Source organism: Pelodiscus sinensis, chromosome 3 (assembly GCF_052426305.1).
Source record: "Pelodiscus sinensis isolate ZL-2025 chromosome 3, ASM5242630v1, whole genome shotgun sequence".
In the NCBI taxonomy this organism is placed as follows: Eukaryota; Metazoa; Chordata; order Testudines; family Trionychidae; genus Pelodiscus; species Pelodiscus sinensis.
Window position 1 is genome coordinate 114,664,076 of NC_143054.1, and position 17,336 is coordinate 114,681,411.

A 17,336-nucleotide genomic window follows, 5' to 3' on the forward strand; every position below is an offset into this window, starting at 1 on the left:
GGGGTTTTTTAATTCTAAAAAAAAATATCAGTTTTTAGTCATGCTGGTCATTTCCCAGTCTAAGCATAAGTGCTGGAACTAGGTATGCAGGGGATTAAGGGGAAGAGGTGGCCCTGGTTTTCAGTGGTTTCCATTATATACAGGATTTCCAGTTTGGTTCAACAGCTCTCAGTACCTCCACTATAAAAATTGTTCCAGAATCCCTGAGTTCAAGGGTGATAAACCTGACAGTGCAAAGCTACTGAACATCACTGCTACATGCCATATCTAATTTTGCAATTCTTGAGGCTTAGAATGGATATTTTGCCCATGATAAGGATTCATTGTATTAAATTTATTAAAGTTCTCTCCAAATGCCTAGCCCTGGGTGCCCGATCCATATACTGAATACACAATATGATATACAAGAACTGTTCAGCCTACCTTGACACACAAATAAATATCAACCACTTAACAGAAGGATAAAATAAAACCAAACCCTATCAGCCCTGAGTTCAGCCCTAACCAAATGCCTGTAAGGAAGAAGTGTTCTACAGCATGCCCAGATGATTAACAAATTCAAGCAGAAAGCTGATTATTGGCAGAAGCAGCAGGAAAGGGACAGATGGTAAAACTGCATCTAAAGTGTCCCGAGGACCTGCAACATCTTTGTAGTTTGGGAAGTGACCTGAGATTGTTCTGGATGTGAAATGTTTGCTTAACTCATTATTTCCCTGATAATGCATTTCATCAATCAAAATTCCAACTTAATGAAGGTTCTAGTGTAGAATGTAGCCCTGTCCACACTACATACTTGTGCTAATATTAACTATGTCACTCTGGGATGCAGAAGACGTTATACTGACCTAACTCCCAGTGTAGACAGCATTATGTCAACAGGAGGGCATCTCTGTCGACACAGTTACCTCCTCGTGGGGAAATATAAGTACCTATGTAGACAGGTGAAGGTCTCCCTTCAGTGGAGATAGCATCTTCACTAAGCATAACAGGAATGCGGCTGCAGCACTGTAAGTGTAGACAAGCCCTGAATTGGATTATACTACAAGTGCTAAGAGTGGAAGTTGGCAGTGTGGTGATAATTATAGGCTGTAATTAGGAATATGAGTTAGTACATCTGACCTCAAAACATTGCTGTGATTTTTTTCTGTCATCAAAAGTGACTAGATGAAGATGCCAGAAATAGAGAAGCAGCATTTTAGGTTCTATATCATACAATTTGAAAGGCAATACCTTTTATTACATCACCTCATTGTTGTTTTCTTTTTCTACGTCAAGACTCAAAAATTTATCTTTTTACTATCCAGTGGTTACTTTTTAAAAGAATTCCATGTTAGTGCCTGTATTCAATGACAACACTGACAAGATTCGACTAATACTCACATTTTCATTTACTTACGTCTTTTAGTTTTGGTAAGGGAGGCGGTGGCAGAAAAAAACGAAGATCAATATTGTTGGACCGAGCCAAACCAATCGCAGTCCTCTGATCACAAGCTTGGGCAAAGGTCCTATATTGATAATCTGTAGTAAGAGAACTTTGATGTTACAGCCAAAACGAGTCTTGAATATTTCAATTAATTTTAGTTGTGATTTCCATAGTACTTTATAAGTATGCATACAAATAGAACAATAAGGGTACGTCTAGACTATGGGGGTTTTTCGAAAGGAGATATGCAAATTTGTGCAGTTTTTTGAAAAAGGGTTTTTTCCCAAAAAAAGGTGTCCAGACTACTTTCACTTTCGAAAATCGATCGGAAGAACATATGCAAATTAGCACCGAATTTGCATATCTCCTTTTGAAAAAAAATGTCGTCTAGACATACCCTATTACTTCAATCCTTGTAACTAAGACCCAAATTTTCCATGATTCTGTTGCCGTAAAATCTAAAGTGGAAAAATAAATTGGTTGTCAGATCAACACTAAATTAAAGTAAATTTTAAATGCAGGGTGATAATCATTTTAGGCCAAAGTGACACACTTTAATAAAACAAACTTCAGACACTAACCAATTATATGTAATAGCAAGTATTTAGAGTTAGTGTTTTGAAAAGAAAACAAAAATCACAAACCAAGGCTATGTTTGCACTCAGGCCTAAGGTCTTCATTCAGACAAAAACTGTGAAGGATAGGTTGTAATCTGAAAGATTTGAAAATAGTGCTATGCTACATCTAATATATTTAAAAATATAGCATCATGGACCTGGCTAGTGCAAAGACTTACTCACAAAACATACATTTAATGAACTTTAAGGTGATAAAGTCAAGCATAAGTTAGGAAATGGCAGAATTAAGACCATCTATGCAACCTTCAGAATGTGCATGCATTATGGTACTATTTTTAATTACATTACACTTACCTTTTTTTCCCATGGGATCCCTGCCTCATTCAGCACACAGTGTTCATTTAATGAACATCTACTTAATATTTTGTTTTATCTTCATTATTCAATGTGTGGCCCAATTTCTTTATGAAGTTTTCTCTGACACTCCTCACTATACCATTTAAGTATTTCACAAACATTAATCTATCATCAAATTCTCCTGGGAGGCATGAGAGTATTACCTCCAATTTAGAGATGGAAAGATGAGGCACAGCGAGATTAAGATAAAAAATATCCATTAATTTTAGATGCCAAATATGAAACACCTAGGATCCAATTTTTCAGAGTATTTAACATTATATAATCACTATATATGTTCAAAGCACTTACTGGTAAGTTGTCTAGCTCCACAGCAAAAAATCAGAAAGCACAATTTATCAAGAGGACTATCCATGCTGTACATGCAGCTGATGTGGTATGACACCTCTCTTGCTAGACGCCAAGATGTTTGGATGTACAGGATTAGCTTCCATAGGCAGAAAGTGTACTAAAAAAAGTCAGCACTCCCAAAATTCTGCCACTAAGAAAAGATTTTGCAGTGCAGAATTGAAAGATAGAAGCATATGTTTTAGCATTATTATGATGGCAAAAAAATGCCCTGATATCTTCCAAGCAAGTCTACCATATTTGTCAGACATTGAACTCTGAAAAAATAGAGACAGGAACCCTAGTATTTTCTAAGTATAACATAGTTAAAAGAAAATCTAAATCACAAAACTGAGTTTTTATTTTGAAAAGGGTAAACACACGAAGCAAAACCTCCTTAAACATAAAAGGATGTCAGCATTTAGAATAAAGAGCTAGAAGCTGCAACTTACGACACTAAATTAGCCTTAAAGAAAAGTTATCTTAATTAAGTGTGGGTGAGTTTTCTACTTCTCTCTGAGCTCACACAGATACTAAAAATACTTTAGAATAAATATTTCAGGATGATAATAGAAAAATCTTTTACCTCCAGCTTACCACATGAAATCTATCCCAAAGTGGTTATTACTATCCAATAGCTAACAAAAGTGGTTTTAATGAATTGTGTTGATAGCCTCCATCCTATCTATAGTAGACAATGGACACTACAAAGCCACCACCACAATAGATGGTCTTCTTGTAATCCCATCACAAAGATCAAAGAATTGAAAGATACAGACGTTAAACTACCCTCTTGTCCAGATGAAATTTAGGATGAGGGACAATGGTGGGGCTGTATGAGAGAGCCAAAACTGCAGCTACACATGCTCTGTTTTGTGTATATGAATGCTTTTAATCAGTCATCAATCAAAATTTAAATTTAAAAAATTGAAAAACATTTTCAAAAAGAATATCTGCCATCTCTTTTGGCTACCAGCCCCTTTTCATGTTAGCATTTGCCAATGAACACACAGCAGCTGCATGAAATGTTATCATGTTTCTAAGATTGGTTAGGTTGTCACAGCGTTTGTTACCATGCCAGTGACTGTTCTCTGCCAGTTGCTGCACTGCCTGCAGTCGAATAATTCTGTCTTCTGATTGACTTCTCTTCAAGAGAACCCATAAGGCACGGTCATGATCTTCTGCAAATGCACTGATATGTTCTTTTTATATACATATATAAAAAAACACAAATATAATGTTAAAATTAGTAACCACTTTTCTTTTATAGTCACCTTTTTATTTACCAGCCAAAATATTATTCTCAGGTTTATTAATATTTCTTAACCGTTTATGAAGCAATCATTTAGTAACTGCTACAAAATAAAAAAATTGGTAACAAACTAGTATAAATTAATCAATGTAATCCTCAGAAGACCCTGGTCAAATTCTTGGTCCTACTGAAATCAGTGGGAATTATTTAATTGAATTTAATAGGGGCAGGATTTCAACTAATCTTTTTATATTTTATACTTCTATAGAATCTCTAAATTGAGAATCTCAAAATGCTTTTCAATAAAAGCTCTGTTTTGTGGCCTGTTGGAGGAATGGGGGCTGGGAGGGGAAATAAGTTGCTGGTTAATCAAATATTCTAGTTAACTAAGAATTATATTTTACCAATGGAAAACCAATTTTCAAAAAAATACAATATAATAAAATGAATGAAGTATAAAATAGCATAGAGGTATCACCAATCCAGTAGCAGCACTGCACTGCAGAGTGGTTAGTTACTTGTATTCACCTATGTCAGAGGTGGGCAATAATTTTTGTCTTGACTATCCTAAACAGTTTGGTATCATCTGCCAACTTTACTACCTCACTGCTTACCCCTTTCTCCAGATCATTATGAATATGTTGAAAAGGATTGGTCCCAGGACTGACCCTTGGGGGACACCACTAGTTACCCCTCTCCAATCTGAAAATTTACCATTTATTCCTACCCTTTGTTTCCTGTCTTTTAACCAGTTCCAAGAAAAGCTTTCTATACAGTACTGTAGTTATCTTCTGTCACTATATATCACTATGGGCAATGCATGGTGTACACCCAGATCACTTAACATAATACACTTAACAATAAAACTATACTGAACATAATTCAATCTTTCTTTGATTCAGAAGGCACTTCAAGATCTTGCAATGTCTCAGGGTCATCCTTATCAATGTCAATTATCATTGTAGATGTAGAAGGTGTAGGAGGCTGAAGCTGTAATGACTATGACACACTCTGGAAGCTGCTTTTTTTAATAAATGCCTGATTTCTGTTTCCTTGCTTGTCTTCTGCCTCTTTGGCATAGCAGAGTGCAGAATGTGCAACTGCATAACGTGCTGGGCAGCACACTAGTCCTGGTTACTAGATTGAAGATTTGTTTTGGGAGATATCAGAAATGTCAGTTAATTGAGCTTTCTGGTTCACTGAGTATTGGATAACAGTGCTTTTACTCTAGTTATATTTAAGAACTGATTCTGCATAATGCTTACCAGCCATAACTGCCATTGGCTTCAGCAAGAGTTGGAGGTGATTAGCAGCTCTCAGGATCTGGGCCTTAATGTATTGAATTACTCTCACAACACCTCTGTGAGGTGCATATTATAATTATACCCATTTAATAGATGGATAAAAGAGAGCAGACATAAAATTATTTGCCCAACATGTCACATCAAGCTGATGGCTGAATCAGGAACTGAATCTTTACGTCCTGACACCAAATCCTGTGCTCTATCATGAACATTACTATTACAAAGAGGTTGCATTCCTTTCAATAGATAATAACAAAAATCCTGCTGAAGAGTGTCACATACTCACACCTAGTCCCTAAAATGAAAAATCTCCCAGGACTTCTTCACCGAACAATGCTTTTGGCATCCCAAAAGTTTATGCTTCAAATCTCTTCTGAAAAAAGATGTCGAATTCTGTCCTAACATGTGTCTAATATTTGCAATCAAAATATAAAGCATACAAAACAAACTGTTTGTAAAAGTGGCGTGAAATACTACCAAATAATATCAGATACATAAGGAAAATGTGTCTTTTTTTCTAAGATTAATAGATTTGTACTTTTCTAAACATGAATATTAATCACAGAAAAGCCAACATTTCCACTCTTAATACCTACCATCAAAAGGTCTCCGGAGAATTTTAGCTTCAGTTTCTAGTATTTTCCTCACTGCTTTATGAAGTTCTTTCCTTGCCTTGTGTGTGAACCCTGTGAAAATGATATAGGCTTATTCACGTTGATAAGGGAATTGTTATAGTTTTATGTCTAGGAAACAATAATCGTAAAAGTTTATTAAAAATTACTCAAACAGTTACTAATTGAGAATATTGCACATTTCTATTTTTTTAATTTAAGGTTATTCTCTTTACATAGGTGTGCCTCTTGCTAACATCAAAAGGAAAATTAATACACATGTAAATTGGGCAAAAGGTGATAACTTTTTTTCCCTCTTTAAACTGAAGGAGAGACTTAAGACCTGAGAATCAGATTTGAAATAACCAGTTTCCACAAAACTATAAATTCAAGTTATAGCACAATTAAACTTAACCTTTATCCTTGCACAGTTGGCATTTTATTGTGTTGGGGATCTTTCAGACTTTCCAGCACATTTCACAAAAGTAGGGATGTGTTATCAAAGCATCTCTACATGCTCACTGGCAATGTTGCATGATTTGTATTGTTTATTGCCACCTTCTAACCAAGATCTGCCCACATTTCAATGCTGCTGTAACTAAATTATTTAGTTTTATATTTATTTTAATATGGTAGTTCCATATTATTTTGAGAATTAATAGAAAAAGGAAATTCTTCCAAGTCTGTTATGCAGCATTTCTATGGACTGACATTAAGAAAGTCAATCCTGCATCTATAATGGCACTACTTATGTTCACCATTTAATATGTAAAAGAATAAAAACAACATGTACAGGAAGAGGCATAGCATTACCAATCTAAAATGTTGTTGATTTAAAATAGTCTGTTAAGTTCTGATAAAGATGGTCTCAGGAATCCTACATCTTAGCAGTTACAAAGATGTTTCACTGAAAGGATTACAGGGTTTCAGGATTTTGTAATTAAACTTTTTTTATTTTTATTTTACAAATTACAATCGAGTAGATTAAAAAGCTCATGTAAAATATTTTCTATTCGAGTATTAAAATAACTTGAGTGCTTTTTATTTATGAGATAACAATAATATTCTAAGCCACATAAAGTCTGAGGCCGAATAATATGGATAAGGTATGACAAAAACATAAAAATATTTTTGTTGCAGGATTAGATCTGTACTCTAACACTGTGGTTACACAAGAAAAGAAACAACTACAATTCCACTTCCTAATAAGAACGATACAACGGCAGCTCTCATTAATCCATGAAATAATATAAGTTTAAGTGACTATCAGCTATACAGTACATGTGGACCCTGTAGCAATCTAGAATCAGGAGTATGCAAGGGTGGCTTGATGTAACCTTAATACTCTCCCACACTAGGTTCTGAGTTCTGTGCTATGCTTCGTAGTGGCACAACTAAAAACCTCACACTATGTTCGTTAAGGGAGCAATTTATTTTTAGTTCTCTTTTACCATCTCAGTGTCTCGCACATTGTTTGCAGAGCTTCTTTCTCAGTTCTCTCCACACACAATTTTATACAGCTTACCATGGGATTCACTGGGATCTAAAGAAACTGTATGTATATAAATATAGGACTTCAGTTTCTCCTGTTGTACAGCTTGAGTATTGAGTGTCAATAATTTCTTCAGGGCCAAAATTTCATATGTAATAAATACAAAACCTCTACAAAAAGAAAAAAAAATGGAGTATAAATACTGTATTACTCATAAGCATAGTGTTTAAGTCCAGAAGGAACCACCATATCATCTAGAAATACTATACTAATGCAAACAATGAAGAAGCCAAATATAGGTTGAAAACTCTTTTAAGGTAAATAATTTTTTGTTCTATAGGGAATGTATTTTATCAAATACAATATACACATTTGATCTTCTTTATAATGAAGCATGTGACATGTTCCAGAGGCCAGTACAGTATAGTTTCTCAAATAATCTGGACAAGAGAAGAGATCTTAATGGGCAATACCATAAAACATGCAAAGAAGTTTAGCTTTCATTTAAAATGTAAGGTACTTCATGTTTAAAGATCCCTTAGCAACATTTTTTTGGAGGGAGAGGGGGAAGTGACATAACTTCTGATTTAAATATAAGAGATAAATTCAGTGGGTAATTATTAATTACAACTTACCCAAGAACAAGTGATCCAGCTAATTTTGAAATTTTTCCTTAAACAAAAAAAAACAAACACACCTGAGGTCGAACAAACTGTACATACAAAATGTTAGATAAAAGTTAAGGCATTTGCTCAGTTCTGGATACTATACATCAAAGATGATCATTTTAAAGAGGAATACAGAAGGCTGTTTATACTCATTTTTCTGTTTCCATCTCCATTTCTTCAGTAGTTGAAAAAACATTGATAGATACTATTTTCTACATTCTTCCTCCCTAGTTTTAAATTATAAAATATCCTTCTCTCAGCTAAATAAGCTAATAAACCATTTATTACTGAAAATATTTGTCTTCTCTTCAGTAGTGTTCCCTCTTGCTGGTGATATTCATATGCTCAGCAGCAGGTGATCAACAGTATCACTAGTACTGAACTGTTGCCACAAACTATGAAGATCTCTCCTTTAAGTAAATAATTTCATTGAGAGCTCTCTGATGTGTGTAGGTAAAGTCAGAAATATGCATGCTCCTGTCTGCCAAGTCTTGCAAAGGCCTCTCTAAGAAGTTTTCTTTATAGTCATTTAGTCAAATGCAGCTGATAGTATTTGACACTTACAGAGCTTTACACTTTAATTCTAGAGACACTGACCTAAGGCATTTTATACTTGGACACAATGAGCCTATCTTTTGATTTCCAAAGGAACTATCACTACTGGGAGGAGCAAACCCCAACAGGACATATCTCATTTTGTCAGGAATAAACTTCCTTTGGAGACTTGCCCCACCTCTCACTCCATCAGGTTCTGCCCTGGCAGAGAAGTAGCACGGACCAAGCATCTCAAATATTTCTGACATGAAAAAAGAAGCAGCTACCTGCTGGAAAAGTTACTGAAAGGGTAGGTAAAACAAGATTGAAACACAAGGTCTGCTATCATCAAGCATGGAAGTATCCAGTCTTCGATGCTGGGGTAGAGAGATTAAGAATCCAGATGGCTCTCACTGTATCAAAGGAAAGGAAAAGAAAGGTAGAGGACAAGAAGGAAGGCTGGTAGGCCTACCGCAGGGAGGCATGAAAAGAAACAGGAGCTTAGTTTGCTCATATGGTGCCCTTGCTTTAAGAATCCCAGGATAAGTTTATTCCTATGATCCTAAAGGTGAAAAAACAGACATTAAATTAGGTCCATTTATGGAAGCTTAATGAGATGGTAATTTTTGGAGACTTTTGCTCTAAAAATCTTCTTTCCCCCAAATAAATTAAGTTTGTACCTTCTCTGGTTGTGAAGCTAATTGTTTGTCATATGAACAAATTATTAACTAGTGCAGGGCTATCTGTCTAGCTATTCCATTCATATAAATTAAGTGTTAACATAATGATGATTATTGAAATGACAGCTCTGACAAAGTCAGTGATGGCAATATGCTGACGTTATAGGAGAGAGGCTGAAAACATGAACTCATCATCTCAAAGTATTTTGAAAGCACAAGTGGCATGCTGACGTCTTCAATACATAATTTAAATATATAGCTTATTGTGGCTACACAATCATTTTTATGAGCTCATCAGGTTAATATTTATAGAATTGCACTTACTGATATCTTTCCACCATAGATCACTTTTTGTGGTTGGACCAGCAGTTCCTATTCTTCTGCAGCAAAACACACAATAAGAAGCCAACGACATTCTGTAGGTGTGCAAACAAAATTATTTATTTTGTCTATGAAATTAAAAAAGTGCAACAAATTTCTGTCTTTTCCCCTTCAAAATCAGAAAATTATTAAAGTGACAGACAGGTAGAACCTAAAAAATCCATTTGGTAGCTTGCCTTTCAACAACAAAAGTTAAACATAGTTCTTTGTAAAACTATGTGTTGTACAGTACTTGATTTTACTGGGCATATTTTTCAAACTACCTCTCTTCTCTAGTAAGTCTCCATTGCTGCATCTTAGGAACTATTCATTATGTACCACATGTTTCTACAGCTCCATAAAGATATTTTGCTGGATCATACATGCTTTTGGACCATCAATATGTAGTAATCTCATTGTTCTTTATAGTTAGAATTGATTTTATTTTAGAAAATTGATCTATACTACCATTTGCTAGAAGGGACTTTCAACAACAAATAAACATTTACGGCTCTGAAATGTATATTTCACAGAAACTGTTAGAAATCTTCCTGTTAAAAGAGTTATGATTAAGATTAGAGTTTTCACGCAGAGGTCACACTGTTCATGGTAATCATGAATCTGAATAGAGAGTCTGAAACAAAATACAGGACTAACAAGACCCACTTCCTCAGATCAAATAGTGGAAGAAAATTGTCACAACCATATATACCAAAGGATACAATTAAAAAAATGAACACATATGAAAAGGACAAATCACATTTCAGAACAGAAGGGAGATGGGGGGAGGGGGGAAAGGTAAATGTCTGTGAGCTAATGATATTAGAGGTGATAATTGGGGAAGCCATGTAACTCTATGGGATGTGAGTTATGAACACTTTGAGTTAGACCAACTGTTGGTCCGTAACTTGTTCGTAACTCGGGGAGTGGCTGTACTATGAGGCCAGCTCCTCAAGCCACATACACAGGGAAAGCTTGGAATTACAATACATATGCAAATTCAATTCAATTACTAATGGACATAATCAAGATATGGGATGGTGGACCCTTTATCACTGAAGGTGCTAACAGCTTTCTGAATGAAACAAAAAACAGGACTATGTAGCACTTTAAAGACTAACAAGATGGTTTATTAGGTGATGAGCTTTCGTGGGCCAGACCTACTTCCGCAGATCAAATTGTGGAAGAAAATTGGCACGACCATATATACCAAAGGATACAATTAAAAAAAATGAACACATATGAAAAGGACAAATCAAATTTCAGAACAGAAGGGGGATGGGGGGGAGGTAAATGTCTGTGAGCTAATGATATTAGAGGTGATAATTGGGGAAGCTATCTTTGTAATGGGTAAGGTAATTAGGGTCCTTGTTAAGACCTAGGTGTAAGGTGTCAAATTTTAGCATGAATGACAGTTCAGAGGATTCTCTTTCAAGTCTGGTGTTAAAAGGTCTTTGAAGCAGGATGCAGGTAATCAGGTTGTTGAGACAAAGCCCTTTCTGGTTGAAATGGCAAGAAACTGTTTTTTCTTTCTGATCCTGTCTAATATCTGTTTTGTGGGCATTGATTCTTTGGTGAAGTGTCTGAGACGTTTGTCCAATGTACATAGCAGATGGACATTGCCGGCACATGATAGGATAAATTATATTTCTGGATGAGCAGGAATATGTGTTCTTGATCTTATAACTCACTTGGTTAGGTCCAATAATGGTATCAGCAGAGTGAATATGTGGACAAAGCTGGCAACAGGGCTTGTTGCAAGGGAAAGTTCCAGGGTTGGTGTTAGTGGGGTATGTCCTGTGGTTGTTGGTAAGAATCATCTTGAGGTGAGGTGGTTGTCTATAGGAGACTATGGGTCTGTCTCCCAGAGCCTCTCGGAGTTTAGTATCCTGTTCCAGTATAGATTGTAGTTTATTGATAATGTGTTGGATGGGTTTAAGTTGGGGGCTGTAGGTGATGACAAGTGGTGTTCTATTGTTGGTTTTCTTGGGTCTGTCTTGAAGTAGATGGTTTCTAGGTATTCGTCTGGCTCTTTCAATTTGCTTTTTTATTTCTCCAGGTGGGTAGTTGAGGTTTATAAATGCTTGGTAGAGATCCTGAAGTTTCTGGTCTCTGTCAGTGGGATTAGAGCAGATGCGGTTGTATTGAAGGGGTTGGCTATAGATGATGGATCATATGGTGTGTTCTGGATGGGAGCTGGAAGCATGTAGGTAACTGTGTGAGTCAGTGGGTTTTCTGTAGAGAGTGGTGTCTAATTTTCCATTGTTGATTTGTACTGTGGTGTCCAGGAAATGATCTCTCGTGTAGAATGGTCCAGGCTGAGGTTGATGGTGGGGTGTAGGTTGTTGAAATCTCTGTGGAATGTCTGCAGTGTTTCTTGGCCATGCATCCAGATCATAAAGATGTCATCGATGTACCGTAAGTAGAGAAGGTTGTAAAAGGGGACGGGAGTTGAGGAAACATTGTTCTAGGTCAGCCATAAAGATATTAGCATATTGTGGGGCCATGCGTGTACCCATGGCTGTGCTGCTGATCTGGAGGTATAAGTTGTTCTCCAACTGGAAATAATTGTGGGTGAGAACAAAGTTACATAGGTCTATCAGGTTGGCAGTGGTGTCCTCTGGGATAGTGTTTTTAATTGCTTGTAATCGTCTTCATGTGGGATGTTGGTGTATAGAGCTTCTACATCCATGGTGGCAAGGATGGTGTTATTGGGGAGGTTATCAATGTTTTGTAGTTTCCTTAGCAAGTCAGTAGTGTCTCAGAGATAGTTGGGAGTGTTGGTTACGTAGGGTTTGAGAAGAGAGTCTACATAGCTGGATAGACCAATAGTGAATGTTCCAATACCAGAGATGATGGGACGTCCGGGGTGTCTAGGTTTATGGATCTTGAGAAGCAGATAGCTTTGTATATAGAAATCCAGATTGTAATTCCGACCATCAGGGGGAGTCCATATAGAATTATTTTTCCTTTGGTGTTGATGGGGGGGGGGGATCTGGTAGGTCAGATTGATGTTCATTGTTGGTTTGGAAATATTCTCGGAGGCAGAGGCAGCGAAAAAAGCCTCAAGGTCACCACAAAATGTATCCAGTTTGTGGGGGACGTGGGGCCGAAAGAGAGACAAGACAGACTCTTCTGCTGGATTGAGTTTGTAGCTGGAGAGGTTAACAATATTATCCGGTGGGTTGAGGTAGTTGCTGTTGTAGCCTGTGGTGTGGAGCAGTTTAGAAATTTGTCGTCTTTTCTTTGTTGTAGGGAATAGAAGTGTGTATAGTAGATTTCTTGTCTGGTGGAACAAAAGTCTTGCAAGGTGTCAGTCGGTGTGGATGTTGGTCTTGGGATGAAACTCTAAGTTAGAAATGTCATTCTTGATGTTTTTCTGTTTCTTGTATAAAATACTTATCAGGTGATTCCTTAATTTCTTGGATAGTGTGAGGCAGAGTCTTTCACTGTAGTCAGTGCAGTATGTTGATCTTAATGTATTGTTCACTTTCAGTCCTTTGGGTATGATGTCCATCTTCTTGCACTTGGATAGAAAGATGATGTCTGTCTGTATCTATGCAAGTTTCTTCATATGGTTGATGGATTTCCATTCCAAACGGCTAAATGTAGTGCCTTGCATGTAGAATAGTGATAGAAATGTAGCTGTGTTAGTCTGGTGTAGCTGAAACAAAATACAGGACTATGTAGCACTTCAAAGACTAACAAGATGGTTTATTAGATGATGAGCTTTCGTGGGCCAGACCCACTTCCTCAGATCAAATAGTGGAAGAAAATTGTCACAACCATATATACCAAAGGATACGATTAAAAAAATGAACACATATGAAAAGGACAAATCAAATTTCAGAACAGAAGGGGGATGGGAGTGGGGGAAGGTAAATGTCTGTGAGCTAATATCATTACAGACATTTACCTTCCCCTCCCCCCCATCCCCTTTCTGTTCTGAAATTTGATGTGTCCTTTTCATATGTGTTCATTTTTTTAATTGTATCCTTTGGTATATATGGTTGTGACAATTTTCTTCCACTATTTGATATGAGGAAGTGGGTCTGGCCCAGGAAAGCTCATCATCTAATAAACCATCTTGTTAGTCTTTGAAGTGCTACATAGTCCTATATTTTGTTTCAACTACACCAGACTAACACAGCTACATTTCTATCAATAGAGAGTCTGTGAGGAACCCATAATGCACTCATTCTGCAGCACTAGCTCCTGTGCTGTGGGTATTGCTGTGACACAACGGTTTGGCCCATCTGCCCACTGTTGCTGCAGCATCTGAGTGGCTCACAAATATTAACAAGTTTATCCTCACAGCATCTCTGTGACACTGTAACTTTCATTATCACCATTTAGAAAGGGGAACTGAGGCTTAGACAGCCATAGGAGCCAGTCTATGCTACTATGCTTTGTTGACACAGCTGAACTGAAGCAGCTGCACCACTGTAGCACATCTGGTGAAGTGGCTGGCTGCTGTGCACAGACATCAAGCGCCTGCTCACAGCTGGCCACTGTGCTCTCACCGCCCCAGCACCTGAGGAAGAAATGGCTCCGGGACCCACACATTAGGTTGGGGGGGGGCTGGGAGTGCCTGGCTCTTAGGGTGGGGGGAGGCATTGGGTTACAGCGGGACGGGGAGGGCTCTGGGGAAGTGGAGGGAGATTGGGTTAGAACGAGCGTATGGGTGTGTTTGGCTCTGGGGGAGAAAAAGGGAGATATTTTGTTAATATTTTGGTTTTTATTTATTTATTCCCAAATAAAATCACAAAATATATATTAATTTTATATAAATAAATGTCAATTTTTACAATTGCATGAATATGTTTATGCAAAATCTCAAACTTACAAAGTATCTGAAATTTTCACAGAAGCCTGTTCTATTTGATTAACCATGGTCTATACTTGTTTTTATTTCAACAAAACAAGTTATGTATCAAAAAAATAAAAAGTACCTTAAATTTATATTTAAATTTAAAAATGATTGAGAGCAAATAACAATTTAACACACCAAATTATTGTATTATCTTAAAACAAGACCTGAAAAAAATATAAAATATACCTAAAACATAATCTATAATAAATAATTATGACTTTCCGATAGAAGCACATTTTCTTTGGTGTCCCTGAAAGCTATCAGTTTTCATTTGTGTGGCCCTCAGTAAGCTTTGAGTTTGATATGCCTGCCTTACAGGGAACAGTATTGGGGACCTGATAGGAAAAACAGCCCCCCACCTCTGCTTTAAATCATTCTCCTTGCTCTTTTCTGAACCCTCTCCAATTTATTAACATCCTTCTTGAACTGAGGGCACCAGAATTGAACACAGCAGTGGTCTGACAGAGCTAAAAACCAGGAAACCAGTCCTTATCTTAGAAAATGTAACAACCAAGAAAAAACAAAAAAACAAAACCCCAACCATTCAAAATGGGGGGGGAGATGCAATCCCCTTGTAGTGGGAGTTCCAGTTGCTCCAAATCCTTAAAGATCAGTTTTAAAGGGCTTTATTCTACTCCTGTTTAAATTAATGAAAATTTCCCCACTAACTGTAATTGGAACAAGATCCTTCTCAGAGACACTGCTCATAAAAATATTCATGCATATGAGTAACTAGTTCAGTGCAACTTCTCACATGCAAGTACTTGCAGAATCAAGGTCTAATTTTTCAATACAGGGATGTGATTATTTTCTTTATTAGAGCTATGTTATATCTCTTCACTTAACAAAGAAATTGCAATACTAAAAACCTCACAATGGTTTTTGGACATGGATATGTTTATTGAAAGTGATTACCACTTGTTTAATATGGAACAGATTAAGTATGGAAAAAAGATATGTTCTTGAATTGCCAGAAAATAACTATTTACAAGTCAAGTTTGGTCCAATGTTTATTCTCCATCTGCCTCAATGAAATAGAAGACGCACAGGGAACTATTGGGGAACATTTGTTTTCTATTTTTATTTTTTAATACATCCAACCTAATTAAGAGTAGTATCTTTAAATTCTTCATTCAGTGATTCTTTATTACCACTGGCAGAACATGCCACTTGAGCAGTTATTAAGATTTAAGAGGTTAAGAAAAACACACACTGCATTATCAAAGCTATTGCCTTTTTGCTGTGTTTCTAATCTTTCTTTCAGAAGATTTTATAGTACTATTTTATCATCTTCTATCATTCCAGTAAACAGTTACAGAGTTAATCTGTAACAGTGACGGAAAACACCGCTATTCCCCTATCCTTTGTCATTCTTTTGTCTTCAGTGACAAGAACAAGAAAGACAAGGTAGGTGAGGTAATATCTTTAATTGAATGAACTTCTGTTTGTGAAGGATAGAAGCTTTTGAGCTTCACAGATCTCTTCTACAAGCAGAAAAATAAGTGATTACTCTAGAACAGATCTGTCTCCAACCCAAAAGTTTAGTTAGCATTCTGCCTGTTTTCACCACAGGGTTTAGGGCTATTAACTACTGGAATTTAGGACAAACATGGTAGTATGATTTGACAACACTCACTTTGGCAAAATTATGTAAGGTCCTAACAAGAGAATTCCAGAATCACTAGAATGATGCAGGAAGCAAGAAGTTTTAGTCCCAGACAATTTTATAGCTATAAGCATCCTGATGTCACGAAGAGGAACAACCAGACACATTAAAATGCCATGCAAAGGGAAAAATTGATCTTATGTGCTTTTTACTTATTTAAAACATGTTAATGAAATCCAAAAGATTATTTTTATTTTTGCTTCATCCCCATTCCTCCTTCATATTATAAGATCAGGCCTTATCTAACCTTGGAGACGCTACAACAGCCCCCCCTTCCTACTTCCCCCCAAAAAAAAAATTAGTGGAACAGCAGACAAGAGGCAACAGAGTGAAAGCTGAGCAACTGAGAGAGAAAGTGATTTTTAGTCAGGATGCTTAGGACTGGATACTTGTGTTGCCTTTATTAAGTACTATTTAATGCCAAACATCTAGTCAACATTTCAGAAAAAGAGTCTCTACTCAAAGCAACTGTAGCCAGACAGGAACCCTCCCTGTAACATCCATTTTTGCTTGTCTGGAGCATACAGGGCACACAGAGCAGAAGGCCCAGGCTGTGTGACCGTGAATGGCTGTAAACAAAGATACGCCAATTGCTGACCAAGAGGCTGCCAAGGAGTGCCCTTGACTTAACCCATATTGATACGAACACACAGCCGTCCGCGGGGGGGGCGAGGGGGGGGAAGGAATCTCTCGCCCAGTAAAAAAAATGTCTAGTACTCACAATTTAGTTATCTCTCTTGCAAGTGTAAATTAACTTGAAACTTGCTTGTAAGAACTGGCGCCACAATACGGACCAGTACAATTTGGCCTCTTAGATAAGAAAGAGGATACGGGCCCCCAGGGATATAAAGATGGGTCCAGCAGCACATTTACTCTGAGTGTCAATCTACCATCTATCTGCTGGTCGGGTTAGGTGTTTGATCTCCCAAGGTTCTACAGGAACGCCCACCTCGTATTCGTCTTTCCTAGGAATTGAGAAACCGGCCCTGGCCTGACATGCTTAAGTGGAGAGGCACAGAAGGGGGTAAAAATTGTACCTGGATGTGGTCCTTTGTCGTAAATGTACACATAGATTTAGAGCTCTTTAAAGATTAAGCTGTCACTTAGTACCATTATTTCTATTTTCTATCTTTATTTTCTTTGTAACTATT

At 37.0% G+C, this 17,336-nt stretch overlaps 1 protein-coding gene across 4 annotated transcripts in view; it reads right to left on the bottom strand.

Annotated features, from left to right (window-relative positions):
* SERAC1 (serine active site containing 1) overlaps positions 1-17,336 on the bottom strand; it is a 41,945-nt gene that overhangs the window by 21,712 nt on the left and 2,897 nt on the right. For 2 of the 4 annotated variants that reach the window (XM_075924525.2, XM_075924527.2), the window contains 6 exons: positions 9,611-9,702; positions 8,040-8,076; positions 7,438-7,574; positions 5,898-5,987; positions 3,819-3,947; positions 1,397-1,518 (listed from right to left, as the gene is read on the bottom strand). In XM_075924525.2, coding sequence (XP_075780640.2) covers positions 1,397-1,518; positions 3,819-3,947; positions 5,898-5,987; positions 7,438-7,574; positions 8,040-8,076; positions 9,611-9,701 — 606 coding nt within the window. In that variant the 5' untranslated portion in view covers position 9,702. The remainder of the gene's footprint in view (positions 1-1,396; positions 1,519-3,818; positions 3,948-5,897; positions 5,988-7,437; positions 7,575-8,039; positions 8,077-9,610; positions 9,703-17,336) is intronic. The other 2 variants (XM_075924528.2, XM_075924529.2) reach the window with 1 other exon arrangement.